This window comes from Trichosurus vulpecula, chromosome 2 (genome assembly GCF_011100635.1).
Source record: "Trichosurus vulpecula isolate mTriVul1 chromosome 2, mTriVul1.pri, whole genome shotgun sequence".
Classification (NCBI taxonomy): domain Eukaryota; kingdom Metazoa; phylum Chordata; class Mammalia; order Diprotodontia; family Phalangeridae; genus Trichosurus; species Trichosurus vulpecula.
The window spans coordinates 387,747,118-387,773,491 of record NC_050574.1 but is presented as its reverse complement, the minus strand read 5'-3'; the positions used below and the strand labels follow the sequence as shown (position 1 = coordinate 387,773,491).

Here is a 26,374-nt window from a genome sequence, read left to right as displayed (position 1 = left end):
TGATAATAGCATGAATAGCCATGAATTTTACATAGTTCATAAACTTGGAAGCATAGTCAACAATCTGAAATAGAATCTGTGTACAAAGTTGAAAACTATATTTAACTTTCACTAAAATTCTCCTCTGATGGTTTATCAATGTGTGGAGGTAACCACAGGTTCTTTAAGGCTCTGTCAGTGGAGGGAACAAATTATAGTAGGGACTAACAAGGTGGCAAGGCCTATGAGGATCCACTAATGGACCCAAGTCCAAGTGACAGCCCTGGTAAGTACCAAGAGGCTCATCACTTTAAGACTGTCTACGATAATGAAACTACCTACTTATGTTATTGGAAGAAGCATCCAGATAGATGAAATCATTGATCTTTTAAAGTATTAAAGTGAATACAATTAAAATGCCTTGTTGATTTGCACAGAGATCATCATTAGGGAACAAATGTCTCAATATTTTCAGATATTTTCCCTAACTAGAGATCAAACTGAGTTAAAGCAAAAACATAGTAGGAAAAAGGTCTACCTGGGTGTGAGAGATGGGTAAAAGTTAGGGAAAGTTAGGTTTCCACAGAAGAGTTAATTGAGTTCCACAGAATAATTAAGTGTCAGCTTGAAAGAAGGAGTAAAAATTCACCAGGATGAGGGTCCTCAGGCAATGGGAACAGAGTTTGTGGTTTTGCAGAAACTGCAGTTTCAGGATGTTAGGAAAACTGGTCTAAACTAGCCAGAGAATGGTCAGGGTTGAAGAGAAAACTAGGTCAAATGGCTACCACGCATGCTTAATTGGTTAACTGAATATTACCTTACACACCCACAGGGAGGAGTTTTCCACCATTTTTGAACACGAGACGTATGTTGAGGTGGGGGGAACATTCCAAGGAGTTGCATGTTGGGGGCATATAGGGAAAACTGTAACCCAGAAGGGAACGGACCAATCCATTCTATGAAGGGAGGTACTGAGCTGATGGTGCATCAATCTGTCAGTCTAACAGAATAAAGTTGGTCTCACTCCTGTATTCCCCACTCCCTCTTCCTAAAGAAGGGTGGAGTCTGCTCCTTGCCAGAAACATTTACCAATTCCTTTGAATTCCTCAATAATAATAAATTGCCCTTGATACCTAAATTTCAGTGTCAAGCGTATTTCTAACATGTGCAACAAATGATTCAAGTATATCGACTTCCTAGAAAGTTCCAATGTATTGTTTAAGTGTTCCATGAAGTCCAATTCTAACTCCATCAATAAAAATTTATTAAGCACCTACTACATGCCAGGTACCATGCTAAGTGCTGGGGATACAAAAAGTGGCAAGGAACTTATAATCTAATGGGGGAGACAACTTGCAAACAAATATAAACAAAGCAAGCTATGTACAGGATAAATAGGAAATAATTAAGAGAGGGAAGGGAGTGGAATTAAGAGGGGTTGGAGGTTTCCTGTAGAAGGTGGTATTTTAGCTGGGACTTAAATGAACCCAGGGAGGGCAGTCATAGAAGCAGAGGGGGCCAAGCATTACAGCCTTCAGGGACAATCAGAAAAAATGTCTGGAGCCAAGAGAAGGAGTGTCTTATTCATGGGAACAATCAGAAGGTCAGGGTCACTGGATCAAACAGTAGTTGTCAGGGAGCAAGGTGTAAGAAGACTGGAAAAGTAGGAAGGAGCTAAGCTATGAAGGGCTTTGAATGCTAAACAGAGCATTTTGTATTTAATCCTGAAGGCAACAGGGAGTCACCAGTTTATTGAGTACAGGGGTGACATGATCCAGCCTGGGATGGGGGTGGGAGTCACTTTAGTGACTGAATGGAGGATAAATTGGAGTGGGGAAAGACTTGAGACAGGCAGACCCACTAGCAGGCTATTGCAACGATCCAAGTGTGAGGTAATGAGGGCCTGCACCAGAGTGGTAACAGTGTCAAAAGAGGGAAGGGGATGTATTGGAGAGATGTTATGAAGGTGAAATCAACAGGCCTTAGCAACAGATTGGATGTGGGCGGGGTAAGAGATAGTGAGGAATTCAAGATGATTCCTGGATTGGACAGTGTTGTCCTCTGGTGTGTGTGTACATTTTGTATATGTGTGTGTGGGGTGGGGAGTGGTAAATTAGGAGGAAAGATAATGAGTTCTGTTTTAGACATATTGAATTTAAGATGTCTACTGGACATCTAATTTGAGATGTCTGAAAGGCAGCTGGAGATAAAAGATTGAAAGTCTGCAGACAGAATGAAGCAGGAAAGGTAGATTTGAGAATTATCAGCATAGAGGTGATAATTAAATCCATGGGAACTGATGGAATAACCCAGTGAAGCAGTATAGAGGAAAAAGAGAAGAGGGCCCAGGACAGAACCCTGAGGGACAGCTACAGTTAGAGGGCATGATCTGGAAAAGGATCCAGCAAAGAAGACCAAAGAAGGAGCAGTCAGATAGGTAGAGGAGAGATTGAAAATCAGTGGGGATAAAAGAGTTGGGATGACAGAGTTCCCAGAAGATATGGTTGCCCCTAAAGAGTTGTAATTTTTTTTTGTTTTTAGCTTTCCAAATAAATCCTTCTGTACCAGATCTCAGAGAGGGTCCAAGACCAAGGACAGTATGAGGACCCCCTGGTACAATGGCTAAATATTACAGAAGCCATCCAGTGCGGGGGAAAACAGAGGTAACATCACATTCAAACTCATTATTACTTCCAAAGGTGTTTGACAAGTAGCAGCTTTGTATCTATATAACACATTCTGATGGCTTATGTCATTGGTCTAGTCATTATAATGTGCTGTGCTCTATGAGCAAAGCAGAATTGAAGTAGTTCAAAAGAAACACTAGATGTGTAAATTTAGAAAATCCATCCTAATTGTTCACATGGACTGTCTGTGCTCTTAGTGGTTTGATCAGCCACAGCTAGACGGGTTGTAACTTGACACTAGCACAGTGATGTCATTTTGGTCCTCTTTGAGAACAAAAGAGAACAACCAACTAACTATCACTTCAGGAGAGGATTATAACCTTCAAATAAGAGCTACATGTGCATACCTTTCACAGGTAAGTCCTTTTTAATTCTAATACCTGGGATCCTCCTTTCAAGTAGAATCAAATGAGGTTGAAGAGAACAGAAAAAAATGCTGTCCTTCCCCACTCTCTGAATGCCCATTAATTACTTGGTGGGTCCACACACAGGCTGCAGGACTAGCAAGAGTTTCCTGCTGTCACATTCTCTACTCTCTACCAGCAGCTCATTTGGCTTCAACAATCTCCTCATGCCCTTACCCCAAAGGTGCACTGATCACCTGAGATCTTATCACCGCAAAAATGGACTTGGGTTTTGATACTTAACAGCATTAAACTACTCCCAAAGGCCTCCTTTTTAGAGGGCTCACAGCCTTCCTTGTTGCTCCATTCTCCACTAGCAGCTCAGCTTGACTTCCACTCCAGGGTACAACATGTCTACATATCAGGTACCTCCTAGTGCACCCCCCCCCCTTTTTATCTTCTTTTTGTTTGTTGTCTCCCCCATTAAATTGTCAACTTAATGGAAAGGACTGTCTCTTTTTCTTATGTGCACTTAGCACATAGTAGGCACTTAAGAAATATTTATTCGGGGGCAGAGCCAAGATGGCAGCTGGAAAGCAGGGACTTGCTTAAGTTCTCCCCCAGGTCTCTCCAAACACCTATAAAAAATGACTCTAAACAAATTCTAGAGCTGCAGAGCTCATGGAATAGCAGAGGGAAGCAGGGCTCCAGCTCAGGACAGCCTGGATGGTCACTGGGAAGGGTCTATAGCACTGTGCTGGGAGTGGAGCAGAACAGAGCCCAGCATGGGCCCTGCCAGGACCAACCAGACCAGGAGCCAGGCAGAGCAGGCTGTAGGGCCCTGAATCATTGAACTGTGGCAGTTACCAGACTTCTCAACCCACAAACACCAAAGACAACAGAGAAGGTTAGTGGGAAGAGCTGCTGGGACAGAATGAAAGGAGTTCGTAGTAGTTGGCCATTGCCCCAGGGGAGCAGAGGTGGTGCAGCTCTGAGGCTGCTTCCAGAGCTACAGCTGCAGTTGCTTCAGGCCCCTGGCCCACCTGGTGGGAGGAATTAAGTGGCAGATTATACCAGGAGTGCAAAGCTTGCTTTGCCCTGCCTGGATCTGGGCCACAATCCTGGTTGGAGGTTCTTGGGGGAGAAGGAGTGCTGGTGTGGCAGAGCTTTCTGTGCAGAAGTAGCTCTGAAAACAGCAGTGCAGCCCCTCAAGCTTGGGACAAAGTACTCTCTACTCTACAAACAGCTGCGCCCTGACAAAAAGCTCCAGGGTCAAGTAGTTGGCTGGGAACATGAATAGGCAGTGAAAATGGTCTCAGAATCAGACTCAGACTTTGGAATCTTTTTTGGTGACAAAGAAGATCAAAACATACAGCTAGAAGAAGTCAACAAAGAGCCTACATCAAAAGCTTCCAAGAAAAATATGAATTGGTCTCAGGCCATGGAAGAGCTCAAAAAGGATTTGGAAAAGCAAGTTAGAGAAGTAGAGGAAAAATTGGGATGAGAGATGAGAGTGACACAAGAAAACCATGAAAAACAAGTCAATGACTTGCTAAAGGAGACCCAAAAAAAATACTGAAGAAAATAACACCTTAAAAAATAGACTAACTCAAATGGCAAAAGAGCTCCAAAAAGCCAATGAGGAGAAGAATGCCTTGAAAGGCAGAATTAGCCAAATGGAAAAGGAGGTCCAAAAGACCACTGAAGAAAATACTACCTTAAAAATTAGATTGGAGCAAGTGGAAGCTAGTGACTTTATGAGAAATCAAGATATTATAAAACAGAACCAAAGGAATGAAAAAATGGAAGACAATGTGAAATATCTTATTGGAAAAACCACTGACTTGGAAAATAGATCCAGGAGAGATAATTTAAAAATTATTGGACTACTTGAAAGCCATGATCAAAAAAAGAGCCTAGATATCATCTTTCAAGAAATTATGAAGGAGAACTGCCCTGATATTCTAGAGCCAGAGAGTAAAATAGAAATTGAAAGAATCCACAGATTGCCTCCTGAAAAAGATCCCCAAAAGAAAACTCCTAGGAATATTGTTGCTAAATTCCAGAGCTCCCAGATCAAGGAAAAAATGCTGCAAGCAGCCAGAAAGAAACAATTTGAGTATTGTGGAAACACAATCAGGATAACACAAGATCTAGCAGCTTCTACATTAAGGGATCAAAGGGCTTGGAATATGATATTCTGGAAGTCAATGGATCTATGATTAAAACCAAGAATAACCTACCCAGCAAAACTGAGTATCATGCTCCAAGGCAAAATATGGACTTTCAATAAAATGGAGGACTTTCGAGCTTTCTCAGTGAAAAGACCAGAGCTGAATAGAAAATTTAACTTTCAAACACAAGAATTAAGAAAAGCATGAAAAGGTAAACAAGAAAGAGAATTCATAAGGAACTTACTAAAGTTGAACTGTTTTGTTTACATTCCTACATAGAAAGATGATGTGTGTAATTCATGAGACCTCATTATTAGGGTATTTTGGGTATTAGGGTATATTGAGGGATGAGAGAGGACTATATTGAGAGAGAGAGAAAAGGAGAGATAGAATGGGGTAAATTATCTCACATAAAAGTGGCAAGAAAAAGCAGTTCTGTTGGAGGGGAAGAGGGGGCAGGTGAGGGGGAATGAGTGAATCTTGCTCTCATTGGATTTGACTTGAGAAGGGAATAATATACACACTCAATTGGGTATCTTACCCCACAGGAAAGTAGGGGGAAGGGGATAAGAAAGGGAGGATGATAGAAGGGAGGGCAGATGGGGGAAGAAGTAATCAAAAGCAAACACTTTTGAAAAAGGACAGGGTCAAGGAAGAAAACTGAATAAAGGGAGACAGGATAGGAGGGAGCAAAATATAGTTAGTCTTTCACAACATGAGTATTTGTGTTGGTAAACAAAATGGGCTCTTAGCACTCAGTTCAACCAAGTGCCCTTGAAGAGTTTGGCTTTTGTTTCCTTGATTAGATTGAGAGTCCTTGGTGACCTCCTTGCCTCAGGGGAGGGCCTAGTTTACACATGAGTTTGAGTGACATGTTTGGGACATCAGAGGCTTTCAGACCATGTGGGTTTAAGTAGCTTCTTTGTGACGATTTTAGGTCACATGAGTCGCATGAGTGACTCACCTTTGACCCTGAAAAAGATATAAAACCAGGGGTTGGTTTTGTCTTTTTTGGAGCTCTTACCCACAGCAGTGGTGGTGCGTGTGACTCTGGGCCAGCCCTTGTTATGAGCTCCCAGGCTGAACCTAGATGTTGGTAACTATGAATTGTATTTGGTCTGTCTGTCGATGTTTGTAATTTGTTTGTATTTGCTCCAAAGTTCAGGGTGCTGGCTTTTTCTCCTGAACTAAGTGAATGGTATTTGTATGCTGAATTAAAGTAAGCTTGTTAACCCCTTAATGTTGCTTTCCTTAGTAAAGCAGATCAAAAGAACCTGAGCTTTTGCAGCATGTTGGTAGCGTTGTTGTTGTTGTTGGGCTTATGTTGGTCTTTCACCCCCACAACAGCTGCTAGCCAAATTGTTAAAACAGTATTGTGGAAGGGGTTTGCATAATGATACATGTGTGACCTGTGTTGAATTGCTTGCCTTCCTAGGGAGGGTGGGTGGGGAGCGAAGAGGGGAGAGAATTTGGAACTCAAAGCTTTAAAAACAGATGCTCAAAAACAAAGTTGTTTTTGCATGCAACTGGGAAATAAGATATACAGGCAATGGGGCATAGAAATCTATCTTGCCCTACAAGAAAGTAAGGGACAAGGGGATGGGGGGAGGGGGTGAAAAAAGAGAGGGCTGACTGGGGAAGGAAGCAATCAGAATATATTCCATTTTAGAGTGGGGGGGGAGGATAGAAACAGGGAGAAAATTTGTAACTCAAAAACTTGTGGAAATCAATGCTGAAAACTAAAAATATTAAATAGATAATAAAAAAAGAAATGTTTATTGAATTGAAGTAAGCCCTACTTCTCAGAGCAATGTCAGGTTCAAGGTTCCCAGGGGAAATATGGATACATATGGAACGAGGGCTGGATGGTGGAGCACTAAACCCTTCCCAAAGCCTTGAATAGGAAGCAGGTAAATAAGAAATATTTCTATAGGACGATGTGTTTATAGATTTTAAAAAACACACATTTCTGCTGTGGATATTAAAATTCTATCTTAAAAAGTAAAATTGGTCTGTATTCTGGGGAAAAATGCATTTGTGTTGATGCACATTAGGCTCCCGTTAAATCTACATTTCAAACTAATAAAACAAATTTCTTGACTCATAGAGCCAATATTGAGAACACTCCAACTGAGGCAGACATCAAATATTGCTTCAGAAGCAGAAACAGATGCCTGACCAAGAGCATTTAATTCTTATTCCAAGCTTAGCACATTAGTCACCAAATCTACATAGCGAAGTTTCAAAGGAGTCACTAAGAATGAAGATAATTTTGGTGATGGTAGCAACAAATTACTGGATTTCTAAAAAAGGTAAGCCAATCTCCTTCTTCGTCACATACTGTCTAACTGTACCTACTCTTTCCTAATCCAGTATCTTAAGACCCGAAATTCCAAAAGGAAGACTTGGTAAAGGGGCTAAGCGGAACAGAGAGGAAGGTAACTTTTTTTTAATAGCTCGTTTGGTGGTAATAATGTCTGAAAGATGAAAAAGCAAACACTATTCTGTCATTTCAATGTCTCTCTCTTCATGATGACTGACGTATAGAGAAAAACTGCAATTTTCAAACCTCCAGATAATTTACTAAAGTCTTCAGTCAGATATGAGGTGTCTTGTAGACACAGTCAAGATGTTACCTTTTGCACAAACTATGTATGCTTGGAAATGGCACAGAGACTGTCTGGGTCTCAATTCTCTCATCTTAAAAGGAGAAGAGTTGTAGCAGATTTCTTAAGTTCCTTACAGTTCTTTCATGCTATGACTAATTAAATAAAAAGTCAATGTGCTACCAAAGAGACATGAGACATGATTTTTTTTTTGGCAAGATAAATGGGAGAGGTTTAAATTGAAACATCTTTTTCAAGTCAAGTATATGTGCACTCCAATCTGAATTTATACATATCCACTAAGTATCTTTTGCTAATATTTAGATGTAGCAGAATTATACCAATTAATATATATAAATTAAAATTTGTTCAATAGTTTTAAAATTGTAGGAGGCATTTCCCCCTAAGATTTCATCAGTCCTGGATTACCCAATGAGAAATGTATAGACAGAAAAGCTTTCAGTGATTTATATACATTTATGATCCCCCAAATACCTCTTTAATTGTATAGGAAGAGTAATTTTATTCATATTGCTTTGATTCATAAACAATTCAATTGATTTTTAAAAGATTTCCCCATGTATCTTTTTAAATTAAATCTGAGTAAAGATCCTTAATCTTGGCTCCTTGAATACTTGAAAAAACTAGAGTTATAAATTCTACTAATTTGTCAAAGTTTGTGGGTTTTTAAAAATAATTTGTATAGTTTAGAGCTATAAAATGTGAAATTTAGGATGTGGTCAGGCTTGGATTTATACTGAAGTCTTGATATCTGATTTTCTGTTTTCTAAGAAAGAGTCTAATATCATACAACTTTATTTTTCTACCACCACAAAGTCCAAGAAATAAAAGTATTATTGGACAGTGAGCACTCACCAGTCTTTTCATCTAAACACATAATTTTCTCCTGGGTAAGCTGTAGCTCATACTTCTTCTTAGCAAGGTGTCTCTGAGTATCTGAAAGATCCTTTTCTGTGTTTTCATATAAAAGCCTGCAAGCGTATTGACAAAACTTTAATTCTGGCTATCTTATAAACTTTTAAAAACTGCAACTTTCCCCTTTAACTTTTGCAGTGTATTTAAAGTTACAAAACGTTAAGAACAAAGATGTATATTTATTGAATTAATGTGGGGCTGTACAGCAAATAGTTAAGAAAATATTATAATTAATTTATTTTTAGTTTTCAACATTTACTTCCACAAGATTTTGAGTTCCAAACTTTCTACCTCTCCTCTCCCCCCCACTCCAAGACAGCATGCATTCTGATTACCCCTTCCCCCAATCTGCCCTCCCTTCTATCTCCCCCACCCCCTTCTCTTATCCCCTTCCCTTCTATTTTCCTGTAGGGCAAGACAGATTTCTATACCCCGTTGCCTGTACATCTTATTTCCCATTACATGTAAAAACAATTTTTAATATTCATTTTTAAAACTTTTGAGTTCCAAATTCTTTCCCTCCCTCCCCAACCATCTTCATTGAAAAGGCAAGCAATTCGATATAGATTATGCATATGTAGTCAAGCTAAACACTTCCATAATAGTCATGTTGTGAAAGACTAACTATATTTCCCACCATCCTATCCTGCCCATTTATTCTATTCTCTCCTTTGACCCTGCCCCTCCTCAAAAGTGTTTGCTTCTGATTACTCTCTCCCCCAATCTGTTTTCCCTTCTATCATCTCCCGCCCCATCCCCTTCCAAGAAAATATTATTAAAAAAGATATGGCTAACATATCATATAAAATAAGGCTATGGACTATCAGGACCTCAAGGTACCAATGGACTCATTTGACCTTTCTGGGACTATTTCTGATTGGATGATTTTTAAGTACTCTCCAAATCTAATGATCTATGATTTAATAATACTTTTCCAGACTGCAGTTAAGGTTGGCTTTTTTGGGGGGAGAGGGGAGATACGATATGCATTAATTATTTGTTAGGACTTACACACATGGCCAGAATTAAAATGCAGATGCTACCTGAAAGGGTTAACATAAGGACATTACATTTTAGCTCCAATTCCTTTACTATATCATCAAAGAACCTTAGAGTTGGATGGGACTTCAGAAGGCATCTAGTTCAATCTGCACCTGACCAGGAATCTTATCTACATCATTCCCAGCCGGTGACCACCCAGCCATAACTTCAAGATCTCTAATGATGTGTAAGCCACTACTTTTTGAGAAAGTCCATTCCAATAAAATAAAACAAAATCATTTTTTACTGATGCCTTTAAAAAATCTCAAAAAATCTTATTATACACATCCTCTCACCATTGAAAAAAAGGAAAAAAACAGTTGACCAAAACATTTTTGGACAATATACATTAAAACATCCAATACCTGTAGATGCCTACTTCTTTCTGCCTCAGAGGGATTTGTGTTTGGCCTGTTTTCTAGAATCTGGATTGCCATTTGCAATCAATCTGAGATTTAGTGTTGTCTCCATTTACATTTCTCAAGTCACTGTGTATAATTTTCTCTTAATCCTGCTTTCCTTAATCTACATCACTTCATATTTCTATGAAGGCCTAATACTTATAGTTTCTTATAAGACAAGATATTCTATTATATTCATAAACCACCTGTTCAGCCATTCCCCAACTGATAGGGACCCATTATGTTTCTAGTTTTTGCTTTTTTGGAGGTTTTTTTTCCTATCCTAATACTACTATGGCTATTTTAGTATGTATAGTACCTTTCTTTCTGTCACTGAGTTTACTTTGGATTACAGTGGAATCACTGACTCAGAGGACACAAACAGTTTAGTGATTTCTCTTAATATTCCAAACTGCTTGCAAAAAAAAAAAAAAGTTGGACCAATTTCCCATCTCTTGTATTCACATGCCTGTCTTTCTACAAGAATTACCAGTTTTTTGCTGATTTGCAAATATGAGAGAAATCTTGAGTTGTTTTAATTTGCATTTCTCTTAGTGGTTTTTTTTATTTTTTTCAATAATTTGCAATTACTCTTCTGAAAACTACTGATATCCTTTGACTATTTGGTAGGGAACGGCTCTTGGTGTTAGCTATTTGTGTCAATTTCTAATATATCTTGGACATTAGACTTTTACGAGATTTCCTGCAGATTCTTTTCCCTCCAATTAACTTCTTTTCTTATTCTTGTTGTACTTATTTTGTTTGTATTAAGCTATCTTATGTAAATGAAATTGGCTATTTTGTCTTTTGTGTTTTCCTCTATTACTTGCTTCTTAATCTATTCTTCCCTTAATCTTCTATCTGGAAGTTATCTCCTTCCATTCAACAAGAACTACTGGGAAAACTAGAACATGTTGGAAAAAAAATTTGGTTAAGACTAATATCTTATACCACAATAAGCTCAGAAAACACATATGACTTAAATAAAAAAGTTTAAATCAGAAAAAAAAATTAGTGTGCTCGCTCTTCCTTTATTCCTTCTTTTTTTCTGTTATTTCCTTGAGGGTCTAGGTCTTTGTTCCTCCAAATAAATTTTGTTATAAAGTTACTGCTGCAGTCTCATTAACATAGCCCTAAACTAATTCAGAGATAATATCAACATTTTAATTATACTGGTACATCCCAACAATGTATCTCCAATGAATCTCTATTCATTTAATTCTTTATTTCTGTAAAAAAAAAAATCTTATGCTTGTATTTATATAAATCCTGAGTATGTCCTAGCGGGTTAATACCCAAATACTTTAGCAATTTTAAATGAGTTTTTCCTCTTTTTCTCTTTGGTTTTATTAGTGATGTTTTCATACCTGTCCCCTATTCCATCCAGCTCCTGTCTTCTTTCAAGTGTCAGCTCCGATCTCATCTTCTCCTGGGGGTGGAGTCTTTTTCCTTCTGCCCACCCCACCCCCACCTTAAAAGCTAGTGCCTTCCTTGTGAGCCGACCTTCCATTTACACCGTGTGTATATTTATATATATATATATATACACATATACATGCATGTGTATTTGTGTGTATACACACATATATCTATACGTGCATATAGCTATAGTTTTCAATATATACATATATATGTGTGCATATACACACACACATATATCTAATATGCACACACATCTTGGATGTACACAGTTAATTTGCTCACTAGAATGTGAGCTCCTTGAGGACAAGGGTTGTGTTTTGCCTTTCTGTGTATCCCCAGTATTTAGCACTGTGCCTAGCACACACAGAGTAAACATTTAATAAATGGTTGACTGAAATACAAGAATTCTTATGGTTTCTGTGGGATTAATTCATATGCTGCTAATTTACTGACACTATTGTTTCAATTAATTGTTTTATAAAATTTATAGGAATTTCTAAATAAACCATCATATCTGCAAATAGAAATAATTTTGCCCTTCATGTTCCTATGTATATTTCCTCATTTTGCTTATTTTCTCATTTCTGTAGCTAGCATTTTTAGCTAAAATTAGTGGAGGTAAAGACATACTTGCTTTACCTCAGATCTCACTAGATTACTTGCAAATAATGCTAGCTCTTGGTTTGTGAGAGGGAGTTTTGATCGTATGATTGAAATCTTATTCCTGTGCTTTTCAGTGGTTCTAACATAAATACTGTCTTTTGTCAAGGAGAGGCAGTATGATGCAGTGGCCTGGGAGCTAGCCTTGCAGCCAAAATGTCTGGGTCCAAGGCCCACTTCTGCATCTCACTGGCCAGATGAGCCATAGCAAGACGCTTTGACTTTCAACTCCCCAGGAAGTTTCCTTTTCTTCAGTGTATTTTTTTTCAGCATTTTTTTGGGTCTCCTTTAGCAAGTCATTGACTTGTTTTTCATGGTTTTCTCCCATCCTTCTCATTTCTCATCCCAATTTTTCCTCTACTTCTCTAACTTGCTTTTCCAAATCCTTTTTGAGCTCTTCCATGGCCGGAGCCCAGTTCATGTTTTTCTTGGAGGCTTTTGTTGTAGGCTCTTTGACTTTGTTGACTTCTTCTGGCTGTATGTTTTGGTCCTCTTTGTCACCAAAGTAAGATTCCAAACTCTGAGACTGAATCTGGGTGTGTTTTCGCTGCCTGGCCATATTCCCAACCAACTAACTTGACTCTTGAGTTTTTCAGGAGGGTATGACTGCTTGTAGACTAAAGAGTTCTATGTTTCACGCTTGAGGGGATGTGCCAGCTGTGCCACACCAGCACTCCTCCTTCCCCAAGAACCCCCAACCTGGACTGGACTTAGATCTTTAACAGTCTCTTCACTCCTGCTCTGATCCACCACTTAATTCCTCCCACCAGGTGGGCCTGGGGCTGGAAGCAACTGCAGCTGTAGTTCTGTAGCTGCCCCACCTCTGCTGCCCCTGGGGTGGTGGCTGAACCGGGAACTCCTTCTTTCACTCTGTCCCCAGCAGCTTTTCCCACTAACCTTCTCTGTTGTCTTTCGTGTTTGTGGGTTGAGAAGTCTGGTAACTGCTGCAGCTCACTGATTCAGGGTGCTAGGGCACGCTCCACCTGGCTCCTGGTCTGGTTAGTCCGTGCTGCCCACGCTGGGCTCTGCTCCACTCCCCTCCGCTCCCAGCTCCCAGCTCTGTGCGGAATAGACCTCACCCAGAGACCATCCAGGCTGTCCTGGGCTGGAGCCCTGCTTCCCTCTGCTCTTTTGTGGGTTCCACAGTTCTAGAATTGGTTCAGAGCCATTTTTTATAGATTTTTGGAGGGACTTGGTGGGGAGCTCACGCTAGTCCCTGCTTTTCAGCTGTCATCTTGGCTCCGCCCTCCCAACCCCAGGAAGTTTCCTAAGATAATAAGCTGCAGAAAAGGGGATGACTTGAACTGGTTGAAGGAGTTTCCTTACCTGGAAGTTCTTCATACAATGAAATCATAGGTCCATGATGATGACGCAAGCTATATATCTCTTGACAGGTGATGGACATAATGAGATACATTTTTGGACATGGCCAAAGTGGGAATCTGTTTTGCTTCATTATGCATATTTATTATATATTTGAGAGGAGAAGGGGAAGGAGATTAAAGCACTTTTTAAAAAAAATGCACAGAAGAGAAGGAAGGCCAGGAAGAAACACGGACAAGTAAGACAGCTTTTATGGTCATATATTAAACTTATGATATATTTAAAAAGAAAAGCAAGCTACATATATAATAGAGATTTGCAGTTTCATGTACTACTTTTGCTGCTCATTTTACTTGGTGTTTGATTTCAAAATTTAAAAAAAATTTCTGAAAAATTCCCATACCTGACCAGTCTCTAACCTTCTTTCTATATTTATTAATTTTCCATTCTCATTTTTTATTTTGGTAATTTGGTTTTCCTTTCTCTCTTTTTGGGGAGATCAAATAGGTTTGCCTATTTTATTGGAATTTTCTTTTCAAAAAGTCCTTGGGTTTTAAAAAATCATTTAAATAGTGCTTTAGTTTTTAATTGTATATAAAATATCATATATAATGCGAGTTATTTTTCCTATTGCTAAAATAGTAATAGTCTTAGAATTAACAAGTTAAAGTAATAGTTTTATTAAAAATAATTTTTTACCTCAATGAATTATTTTCTGCTTTTTGTCTGCCAAGTTCACTTTCTGTATCCATTGCCTTTCGTGCTAGTGCTTTCATCTCTTTTTCCACAGTGGTTATGGTTTCTTTCATCAAAGTCATATTTGCCATTTGTTCTAGACGTTCATCATCAAGCTACACAAGTAAAACAACAAGGCTGGTAGTCACTGGAACCTGTCTTCCTTCTTCTTTCAAACAGGGCACACATCTCCTTTCCAAAATGCAGTTTTAGGCCTGGTCTATATGATGGATTAAACCAATCTGGGATGGAACACTTGTGGTGGTCCATTTTCTCAGTCAGTCTTTATGCCAAACAAGCAGAGGAACCAGCACATACCTACTGTATAGCTCCGCAATAAAGACCTTTCATGGTTTTCAATCCACAATTTAAAATGGCCCCAACATGTTAATTTCATGGCTTTTCTGTCCAGTGGCCTAAAACTTTCCCAGCAAAAATCCCTCACAAGTAAAGAAATATGCAATCTACATATCTTTCAGGATTTTTTCCCCCTTTTGCTGTCATAAAAGGATACAACTAATAAGAATACAAACATGATTGGGGCAGCTAGGTGCCGTAGTGAGTAGAACACCAACCCTGGACTCAGGAGGACCTGAGTTCAAATCCGGCCTCAGACACTTGACACACTTACCAGCTGTGTGACCTTAGGCAAGTCACTCAACCCCGAATGCCCTGTCTTTTCCCCTCCAAAAAAAAAAAAAAAAGAATGCAAACATGATTAAATAAATTTGTTGTAAATTAAGCCAAATTCCTCTGTTAACTTCTTTTATGCATTCTCATTATATAAGTGCCTAGCAATCACATACAGAAAACCTAATAAATATGAATCTTCACCTGTAAGTTAAATTTAATGTTTTCCCAAATTCCCCAAATTATTTGCCTACTTTATTCTAAAAGAAGACAAAGCATTTTTCTCTTCTCCTATAGAAAAGTAGGAAGAAGCACTAACACTATTAATAAGAAAAGTTGGAAAATGTAAGTTATTAAAATCAGTAGAAATATATTACTAAGGATAATGGATGAAGAATAGAGATTTCACTAAATCTTCTGTCTAGAAACATATCCTTAGATCTGCATTTTTCATTTTAACGTGATAGAAACACAAAGAATAGATAATACTTTTGTCTTAGAAGGTCCTACATCCTTGATTTAAAAATTGCTACTTTTTGAACACATAAAAATTAAACAAGCCATTATTTAATTTTAAAAATTAGTTATAGACAAAATTGAATTTCTTTTACACTGTGTACTGTAGACTCCAACTCTTCTACTCTTTGTTCCAGGTGAGCCTTCTCATTAAATGCAGTCTCTTGGGAAATCTGTTTTAAATACAAAAACATAGTACCTTCAGTTTTGATGCATCTGTGCTTCGTTGATATCAGTGTAGGTAGAATGTCTTTCTAACCTTTAACCTCTCCCTCAGACTGTCTCGCTCTGTGGTCATTCTTCTCAAGTCTGTGAAGGCCACATCTCTTTCTGTTTCTACTCGCCGTAAGATAGCATGTGCTGTTGATGTTGATTTAGGAGACTTGCAATTTTTCATCATTTCTCGTCTTAGTCGGGCTATTTCTTCCTGTGCCTATTATTTTTAAACATACAAACATAAATCTGTTTTAATGAGCTTACAGGAACATTAGAATTGCCCCTCTGCCAGCCAACTACGTAAATGGAAGCCTTCTGCTAAAGTGTGAGACAATTAAATTGTTTTTTTTAACAACTTGTTTATAACAAATTTTAATTACAGAAATCAAGATTAAGGACAACACAAATTGTAAAATATAAATAATAGGTAAAAAGGTCACCACAAAAGAGAATGTTTTCCAAAAAATGCTTTCATTATTATTATTCCTTCTCTGGTACAGATTTGAATATAATACAGGAAAGTATCTTATTTTTAATAAAATACTACAGAAACTTCAAATTCAATATTGAAAGGTAACTCCATGCCCCTGGCTGACAGCTTATATCAATACATCTTTGGTGGGAAGAAATTCTAGAAAAGATGCTCTCACATATTTTTGTGCATTCTCTAGAACACTTCCTTAACACCACAACATCTCTACAACACACCAAACTAATTCATCTCAACCCTGCAAGTGAATAACCTTGACTCTTACTTACTTTTCCTAATTACATGTAAAAACAATTTTAACATCCATTTTTCAAATACTGAGTTCCAAATTCTTCCCCTCCCTCAATACCCTTCCCCCTTATTGAGCAGGCAAGCAATTTTATACAAGCATCTGAGGCTAAATTTTTGAATTCAGGTGTTCCTGACTCCAGGTCCAGTGCTAAAGCATGCTAACCAACTCCTGATACAGACATGATGGACTCTGGGTACAGAATGAGGTCTATGTTTTTTGGATGTGGCCAATATAGAAATTTGTTTTGTTAAACTATGTGTATTTATTAAAAAAGAATTTTTATTTTTGTTTTCAATAGTGAAGAAAGGAAGAAGAGAAAAATCAATTTCTGCTAATCCAAAAAAAATGTAATTAAAAAAAGATGTCTTAGTAACTTGGTAAACTCACAAAATATTCTCCATAAGAATTTAACATTTTTCATAAATAATGTTTTGAGGCAAAAGCTTACTGACTGGAAAAGGCTAGAAAATTGTAGGTCAATAGGCCAAGCTCAGAGTAGAAGATAAGTGGCTGAATATAAATGGCTTTAAGCACTCATATAACAATAGAATTTCATATGTGGAAGGGTCTTCCATGGCCATCTAGTCTGCCTCACACCTGAAAAAGAATGCTTACTATGATATCCTGAAAAAATGCCTAGGCTTTATCTGTAATCTGTATTTTCACTGAAGATCTCTTACAAACAGAAAGAAGCCCTTTCTAAATGTGGATGGCTCTAATTGTTATGAAGTGTATCCTGAAATCAAGTCTAAATTTATCTCTTTGCAATTCCTTCCCACTGTGCCTAACCCTGCTCTTTGGGTTAAGCCTAAAAACCCAAAACAAACAACCTGAAAAGCCCATCTCATTCATCTTTCCTCTTCATGGCACCATGCCCTTCAGAGACCTGAACACAGCCCTCACCTCCCTCTTCATACCTCTGCTTCATGCTGTGAGCATCTCATTGAACCTTGCTGGGTGCTGGGCCCCTGTTAGGGCTAACTCCGGGGAGGGCCTAGTTTACATGTCTGGGACAGCAGAGGCTTTTAGACCACGTGGGTTTAGGTCCGCCTCTTTGTAACAATTCATGGGGCTGGCTAAGGGGAGGTGTTAACTCCAGAGCCATGCCCTATTGGGTGTTAACCTAGTCTAGTGGATGTAAACCTCCCAGGGTCCTAGGGGGAGGGGCCAACTCAAGAACCAACCGGCTCTGGTCATTCAGGTGGCGCTTGATGATGTCAAAAACTCTATAAGAGGAGAGAAGATAGTTTGAAGATCCTTTTTCAGTTGGCAGCTGTGGCAAGCGTGACTCTGGGCCAGCCCTTGTTCCAAGCTTTCGGGCTGAACCTAGATGTTGGTAACTATGAATTGTATTGGGTCTGTCTGTTGATATTTGTAATTTGGTTGTATTTTGTTCTGAAGTTCGGGGTGCTGGTTTTTTTCCCCCAAACTAAATGAATGTTCTAAAGTTCAGGGTGCTGGCTGTTTTTTCCCCTGAACTAACTGAATGCTGTCTGTATGCTCCCCTGAACTAACTGAATGTAGTCTGTATGCTGGATTAAAGTAAGCTTGTCAGCCCCTTCACCGTGCTTTCTTTGGTTAAGCAGATAAAAAGAACCTGTGCTTTCCCGGTGTGCCGGCAGCTTCCTGGGTGCTGGCTGTAGGTGGATCATATGCTCCCACAGAAGCTGCTAGCCAGATTGTTAAAACATTCCTCCTGAATCTATTCTGTGCATTTAAAAAAAAACATTTTAAGAGCCCACTTTTTTTTTTGCTCATTATTGTTTCTTCTTTATTAATTAATTAATTAATTTTTAGTTTTAGTTTACAACATTCAGTTCCTCAAGTTTTTGAGTTTCAAATTTTCTCCCCTTCCCCCTCCCCACCCAAGATGGCATGCATTCTGATATAGGTTCTACATATACCTTCACACTAAACATATTTCCCAATAGTCAAGTTGAACCACAAGAAAGAAGAAACAAAACAGAAACAACAAAAAAAGAGAGAGCAAACAGTTTGCTTCAATCTGCATTCTGACTCGAATTCTTTGTCTGGATATGAATCGCTTGGACTTGTCTTAGAACCTTGCATTGCTCAGAAGAGCCAAGTCTATCAAAGTTAGTTATCAGAGATAAGGTGTGTCTGTAATCGTGTATGTTTTCCTGGTTCTCAGCATCAGATCATGTAAGTCTTTCCAGGTTATTATGATTGCTCATTATTGTTAATCCCCCTGGGATTAACAATGGGGCAAGAAGGGGAACCCAAATCTAAACAGGGGTAATGTCCAAAAATATTCTTCCTGTACCATAAGTCCGTCATGCTTCATCACAGGTCATCTGTAGATGTAATTGGTCATTGTTTTGAACAGAATTCCTAAGTGTTTCACAGTTGGTTTTCTCCAATATTGTTATACAAATGAGGATTCTCTGAAATCATGTCTTATCATTTCTTAAAGTGCAATAATATTCCATTACATTGATATTCCACAATGGATTCAGCCATTCGCCAATTGATAAGCACTGCCTTCAGATTCCTTTTGTTTTTCCCTCTTAATCTTTCCTTAAGAATCAAGAAATTTGTTTGTTATTGTCAACTGCTCTTTCTGAGTGCAAGTGAGGACAGATGTGTGTGTGTGTGTGTGTGTGTGTGTGTTCATGCACACGTTCACACGTTTCAACCCTTTGTCCAGTTCAGGTAACAGTGAGGTTCACCTGATTCATGGTCCTCCCACCCTTCTTCCATATTTACTATATTCTTCTTCTCATATACCCCAATAATAAGAAGGAGCAAGTTCCACCCCCTTCCTTCTCCTTTATATACTAGTTTTACCCTCCTCTTTCCCCTCTTAAAATCCCGAGACCATAACCAATCTACCTCAAGGCCTTTTTTTCTTTGTTGGGTTTTTTTTTTTTTTTTTTCTGGAGGTGGGAAGGCAGGGCAATTGGAGTTAAGTGACTTCCCCAAGAGGGGGGGATGGGAGGGGGGGGGTGGTGGAGGGGGGGGCTGGCTGGGGAGCAGGGCGGCCAGAATGTACGCCGTCTTGGAGTGGGGGGGGAGGGCGGGGATGGGGAGAGAATTTGTGGTTCGAACTGTTGTGGAGATCGATGCTGAAAACCAAATATGTTAAAGAAATAAATTGCATTTAAAAAAAAAAAAAAAAAGTGACTTCCCCAAGGTCACACAGCTAGTAAGTGTGCCAAGTGTCTGAGGCCGGATTTGAACTCAGGTCCTCCTGACTCCAGGGCCGGTGCTCTACTCACTGTTTCACCTAGCTGCCCCAAGGCCTGTTTTTCTTACTTAACAGTCAGAATGCCTTTACAAATCATTAAAGTCTGTTTCTCCTACCTCCTCCATGAGAATGTTAGTACTTCATCATCTTACATACCTCCCAAATGTTCAAATAAATTTAAAATTTCTCATGACGCTTAAAAGTTTCTATTTCGCTCTGGTCTTTTCATCAGAAATGCTTGAAAGATCTCCAGTTTATTTCAAGTTCATGTTTTCTCTCCTGCAGGATTATACTTATTTTCTCAAGGTAAATTATTCTAGGTCGTCAACCTATATATTTTGCTTATGGGAATACTGGATTCCAGATTCTCTTCACATTTGTAGTAGAAGTTGCAAGATGTTCTGTAATCCTGGCTCTGCTTACTTGACACATGAACTCCTTCCTTCTGCCTGCTTGCAGTATTTTTTCTTTGATGTGATCCAAATTTTGGTCAAGATGTTTCTGGGGCTTTTCCTTTTTGGAGTTTCTTTTAGGAAGTGATAGGTAGAGTTTTTCTATTTTCACTTTGCCTTCTGGTTCTAAATAGATCAAATAAGGCAACTGGTGGAACAGTGGATAGAGTGCTGGGTGTGGAGTTAGGAAGACACAAGTTCAAATCTGTCCTCAGACACTTACTAGCAGTATGACTCTGGGCAAGTGTAACGGCAACCACACTGGCATACCCAGGATGGCTGCTAGTGCAGGTTCTTAGATCTGCTTTACTAAGGAAAGATAGCTGTTTCAGGGGTCAACAATGTATTTTTAATCACATAAAATACAAACCCAGGAAATACAGAGGAGAGAAATAAAGACCAACAGACAGGGCTCTACTGCCTGAATCAAAGCTTTACATCCACCACTGAGTGGAGAGAGACTTTACCTCTGAGCAGTCACAGGGTTCTGAACATATGGCCACTCAGAGTGTTGACCAGGGAATCACAACATCTTTCTCATAAATGAGACCCCAAATCAAAAGCTCACCTCTCACAATATATACTCTTTCAGCTAAAAGACTCAGAGCCAGAAGGCATCACAACTCAACCCACTGCCTAATTAGCCTATTAACAAAAGGTGTGCAAGCCTTCCTACAAGCAAGCTTCTCTTAATGGGTTCCACATAAGGCCTATTGATGGGTGGTGAAGATCTTACATCCCCACCTCCATTAGCCCCCAACAAGTCACTTTGCCTCCGCCTGGTTCAATTTCCTTAACTGTAAAATGGGGATAAAATAGCACCTACCTCCGCCAAGGCTCAAGATCAAATGAGATAAGAATTTTAAAATACTTAGCAAGGTACCTGGCACACAGTAAGCAATATAGATATGTTAGCCATAATAATGATTATTTATAGATCTGTTTATAATCTACTGAAATAATGTCCAGGCTCTTTTTAAAAAAAATTTCAGTTTTCAACATTTACTTTTATAAGATTTTGAGTTCTAAGTTTTTCCCCTCCCTTCAGGCTTTTTTAAAAATAATGGTTTTCAAGCAATCAAGTGATTTCAAAATTATCCCTCCTTGATCTGTTTTCTATATCAATTTTTTTATAAACATATCTCATACTCTCTTCTATTTTTCCAATAATTTGATTTTGTACTAATGTTTCTTGCTGTAACATGAAAGGGAACAGAAAAGGGAAGGAATAAACATTTATTAAGTGCCTACTATGTGCCAGACACTATGCTAAATGATTTACAAATATTATCTCATTTGATCCTCATGACAACACTGTGAGGCAGGGGCTATTATTTTCCCCTTTTTACAACTGAAGAAACTGAGGCAGAATTGAAGTAACTTGCTCAAGGTCACTTAGCTAGTTAAGATTCCGAGGATGACTTTGAACTCAGGTCTTCTGACTCTAGACCCAGGGCTCTATCTACTGTAATGCAACATAGTTGCCACTAATTATTGTCATGGAGACGCTGATTTCTTTTCGGTCTATTCTAATTTTCAAGGGGTCTATTTACTTAGTGTTTACCATTTTCTGCTCCAAGCTATTCGTCTAACAATTCTTCCCTCCAGAACTTTCATTTCATTATTTATTTATTTTTATCTTCATTTTTTTCTAAGTACTCCTATAATTTCTATAGGAAATCCATTTTTTTCTCTGATTCTTTTTACAGTTGCTATGGCATTACTTTCTCCTTCTAGGTTAATTTTTTGGACATCTCCAAATCTACAATCATTTTTTTATACTAGTCAAGGCCTTCTTTAGTTTATTCATCTCTCCTGCCTTAGTTCCTTAAATAGGGCTTTGTCATCTGCTGCATTTTTTTTTTGATGAGGTAGAGTTCCTCTTAGACTCACCATTGGTTATCTGGGCAGTGCAGGGATTGGGCTCCTTCTCCCCCTTGCTGTTACCCCCAGCCCCAAATCTTTGAGTTTCAGAGCACTAGGGATCTTGGGAGTCCTGAGGTGCCTTGGTTTGAGCAGTATCATACCTGCCCCGCTCACTTCTGCTGGGTGATTTCCAAGGTCCCTACCCTGAGACTTTCTGACCATCCTGGAACTTTTTCAGGAGAGTCTTCTGCTCTTGCTGCATCTGAACACAGAGCCGTTCTGGCTACATATTCCTGTGACTGGTCTCTGATCACACTGCTAGTTCGTGTGCCTGTTTCTGGCTTGGCTTGGCTGGCAGCCTCTGTTCTTATTCCCAGTGAGCTGGCTGACTTTTTGTGTGCTTTGTAATACAAGAAGAAATTTACTGTGATTTCCTATTGGATTTCTTGATCATTATCCAATCTGAGGGCAATTCTTAGACTTTTGCTGGATTTGGTTAAGGGAGGGCTAATCTACCTGCCGCCACCTGGGCAGCCATCTTGGACAGGTGTCAATCAGTTCTCATATGGAATGGGCATCATCCTGGCTGCCACCATCTCTAGCTTATCAAAGTACTTCCTAAAATGTAGAGTTCAAGTTTTAAAACATTACACCACAGGTGGTCTGACCAGGGCAAAGTTCACTGAGACTATACTTTTCATATTCCTTGATGTTATATTCCTCTCAATATAGCATAAGACTGAATCCATTTTCTTGGCAACACACTTTTAACTCATATTGAGTTTACAATCCACTAAAACTTTCAGATCTTTTTCAGAAAAACTTTCAAACAAAGCCATGCCTTTCTCACCTTGTACTCAGGTTTGAAAAATTAACTTCATAAGTATAAGCCTTTATATTTATCCTTATGAAATTTCATTTTATTCTATTTGGTCCAATGTTCTACTTTTTAATATCTTTTTGAATCCTGACTCTGTCATCAAGCGTACATGTGAAAATTTGATAAGCAGAACACCTATAAGTATGCAAGTCATTGACAAAAATGTTAAACAGCAGAAGGCCAAGCAAAGATCCTCTTAGCATTTCCCTGCAGACCTCTTTCTAAACTAATATTAAACCATTAATGACTACTCTTTAGGTCTAGCCATTCAATGAATTTCAAATTGCCTAACCGTATTATCATTTATCTATATCTCTCCATTTTTTTTCACACAAAACCAGCACAAGAGACTATAAAATGTTTTGCTAAAAATCTAAGTAAACTTTATCTACAGTACTCCTCTGATAGATTAATCTAGTAATCTTATAAAAAAAAAAAGCAAAGTTAGACTAGTATGACTTGTTCACAAAGCAATTCTAGCTTTTCATGATCGCTGCTTCCTATTCTGGATGGTTCCTAAGCATTCCTTTAGTAATCCATTCAAGAATTTAAATACAGCCCACTAGTCTCTAGTTTGCAGACTCCATTCTCTTTTGTTTCTCCTTTCTGGAAGCATCTCCAGTTTTCTTTGAAATGGCCTTTCAAAGATCACATCTCCCCAGACTTCCCATACCCGATAGTGTAGTTTCCCTGTACTTTGGTTGCCTGGACTCATCAAAGGTCACTAGATAGTCTTTTATTCCTTCCCTAATTATTTGGGTGTCAACTCACTTTAATCCAAAGTTGTTACTTCCTCTTTATTCCAAAGATCGGTGTGCAAAGAAAACAGAATCAAAATAAGATTTTAAGGGCCGTGACTTCTCTTTTTCATCAGTCTTGTGGGCCTATCCCACCTAAGGAACAATCCTATTCCTTCTTAGATATTTTACTCATTAGAGAAAAATAAACCCAAACTTATCTTGTTTGTAGATCTCCTCACCAGCCTCAGCTAATTCTTAGGGTTAGCTCTGTGCTATGATTTTTTGAGAACGGGGAGTTAACAAAAAAGGCCAGATTCTTTCTTCTGTCCTTGCTTCCATTTTCTGAGTAAGTCTTTTTAAAACCTATGTGGATTGGGGAGTTCCTTGATAATTCACATCAATATTTTTAAATGAATTCTTCTTTCTCAAAAGATCATAGTCTTAGATCTAGAAGGAACCTGAGAAGATTTTGAATCTAGTCCCCTCATTTTACAGAAGTGGAAACAGGCTTAGAGAGGCTAAAAGGCTTGCCCACAGACACACAGCTTGTAAGTATCTGAGGGAAGATTTGAACTCATGTCTTTCTGATTCCAAATCCAGCCCTCTGTATATTCCTCCACCTAAATGCTTCTCCTCCTCCTCATTGTTTTCATTTCATCTTCAGAATTTTGCTCACCATTACTGAACCAGCTTTTCTTGAAGAATTTTAGTGTACAGGAACCTCCCCATCCTTCTCTGAACCTTTAAAATCTCCTCTTCAAAATATACAATGCATACCTAACTAGTCCCTGCTTTCTTTTCCTCCAACAAGAATTCTAAGATAGATTAGTCACTCTCCTCTAAGGTTTCATACTTCCCACCCCAGCAACTATCACCTCCTGGTTGGTCAGGATCCCACCTAGAATTGTACCTCCCCGTGTTGGGTCATACATCTTCTGAAGGATGAAACTGTAATAAAGACAAGTCAAGAAGCACACACTATTCTGCTTTTGGCATTGAAATGCAATAAAAGTCCAAGTAAGTATTATGTCTCTATCATGACTATATCATACAACATTTCTTATCTTTTCCTAAAACTCTTCATCTACTTCCTCTTTCTGCCCAGGTAGTCTCTAGGAGACTTGGATGATTATCATTTCTCTACTTTCGCTGATTTTTATCCAAATGCTCCCTACCATGTTTTCTCCCTCCAATTCCTAGTTTTCCTCCTATAAGTAAATTGGTTTAATATATAATGCTATCCCATAACCCACCTTATCTAATTCTGTCGTGGTTCTCATCCTACTAAGTCTCAATAGTATCTGTGAAGTGAAATTTTCATCTTTATCTTAGGATCTATAGCATTTTTCTTACTTGACCATATATGCACACAGATCTCTAAAGCTATGTGTTTTATTATCAGCTCCTTTCTTGGACTCTGATTCTTGTGAAATTTTGTGTCTCATAGCTCTCTTCTTCCTACGTTATTTATAGCTACTCTCTAGGGTATCAATAAGGTATCCTGGTGGATATATGTATAGTCTTCTTCTATCTTTTTCCTTTTATTTAAATGCATTCTTATGAGCCCTTGTTCAACCAATCACCAAGTACTTATTAAGCACCTAATATTTGCCAGCATTGTGCTGTGTGCTACAGCTACAAGTACAAAAAATGCAATGATCTCTGCTTGTACTGAGCTTACAGTCTAATGGGGAAACAAGTACACATAAAAATACATACAGCATATATATTTGTATATATATATATATATATATGTACACACATAAAGTAGTTAAATACTTCTGAGAGGGAAGACACTAGCGCAGTTGGGAGGGTCAGGAACGGCTTCGGGCAGAAGAGGTTGAGCTGTGTCTTAAAGGAATAACCCTACTAAGCAATGATATGGGAGTTTACAAAGTAATTATTTGTCTTTAAAGGTAGTTCAGAATTTTGTTATTTCATGAAATCTGAGATTTCTACACTTTGCTGACCCAGGCACCCCCTATTGTTCACTAATATGGTATGTTCCTGTGTATAAAAAACACCCCCTGCCTCAGACAAGAGAACATTATAAAAAATAAGATTTTACTAAGAAAATCTTATATAACATTTGCAATCTCTTATTAGTTTAATGACTTTAGAAAGCATGTTTAGAATTTAGTGGGAAAAAGATATACCCTTTACAGCTAAATAAATTATTCCTCAGATCTTTTGCTCACCTATAAATTAAATTACCTGTTCATAAAGAAGAAAGGTCTTGTCTCTTTCAGATGTGAGAACCTTGACATTACCCTGAATTTCAGCCAAGTGACGCTCATATTTTTCCAACATACACTTAAGTTCTTCACGATCTCTCATCTTCACAAGATCCGAATCACAATTTACTCCCTAAAATCATGATAGAAATTTTATAAATCTTGACACTTAAGGTTTTGAAACAACTATACGCCCTCTCCTTTCTCTGCCTTCAAATATTCATAGTCTCCTCTCTAATGGAAAAACTACACTTTGACAAGTTTTAAAGTTTACAAAGTACTTTTTTCCCAACAACTCTCTCAAGTAGGCAACCCAATTATCAACATTATCCTCATTTCATAGTTGAGGAAACAGGCTCTGAGAGTTGGAGTGACTTACCCAGGAAAACTCACAGCTGTTAAGTGTCTGAAGAGGGATTTGAAGCCGAGATACTGCTAATTACAAATCCAGTACTTCTTCCACTAATAATGATGGGAGTATGTAACCTAAATCTAACACTACACACTGGTACTTGGTAAGCAAGTTGAAATTAATGTAGCTA

At 38.4% G+C, this 26,374-nt stretch overlaps 1 protein-coding gene across 1 annotated transcript in view; it reads right to left on the bottom strand.

Moving 5' to 3' along the window:
- The window catches only part of TSGA10 (testis specific 10), a 72,170-nt gene that overhangs the window by 34,405 nt on the left and 11,391 nt on the right, over positions 1-26,374 (bottom strand). The window contains exons 4-8 of the mRNA XM_036745338.1: positions 25,813-25,965; positions 15,714-15,887; positions 15,550-15,627; positions 14,273-14,424; positions 8,667-8,782 (exon numbers count right to left, since the gene is read on the bottom strand). Coding sequence (XP_036601233.1) covers positions 8,667-8,782; positions 14,273-14,424; positions 15,550-15,627; positions 15,714-15,887; positions 25,813-25,965 — 673 coding nt within the window. The remainder of the gene's footprint in view (positions 1-8,666; positions 8,783-14,272; positions 14,425-15,549; positions 15,628-15,713; positions 15,888-25,812; positions 25,966-26,374) is intronic.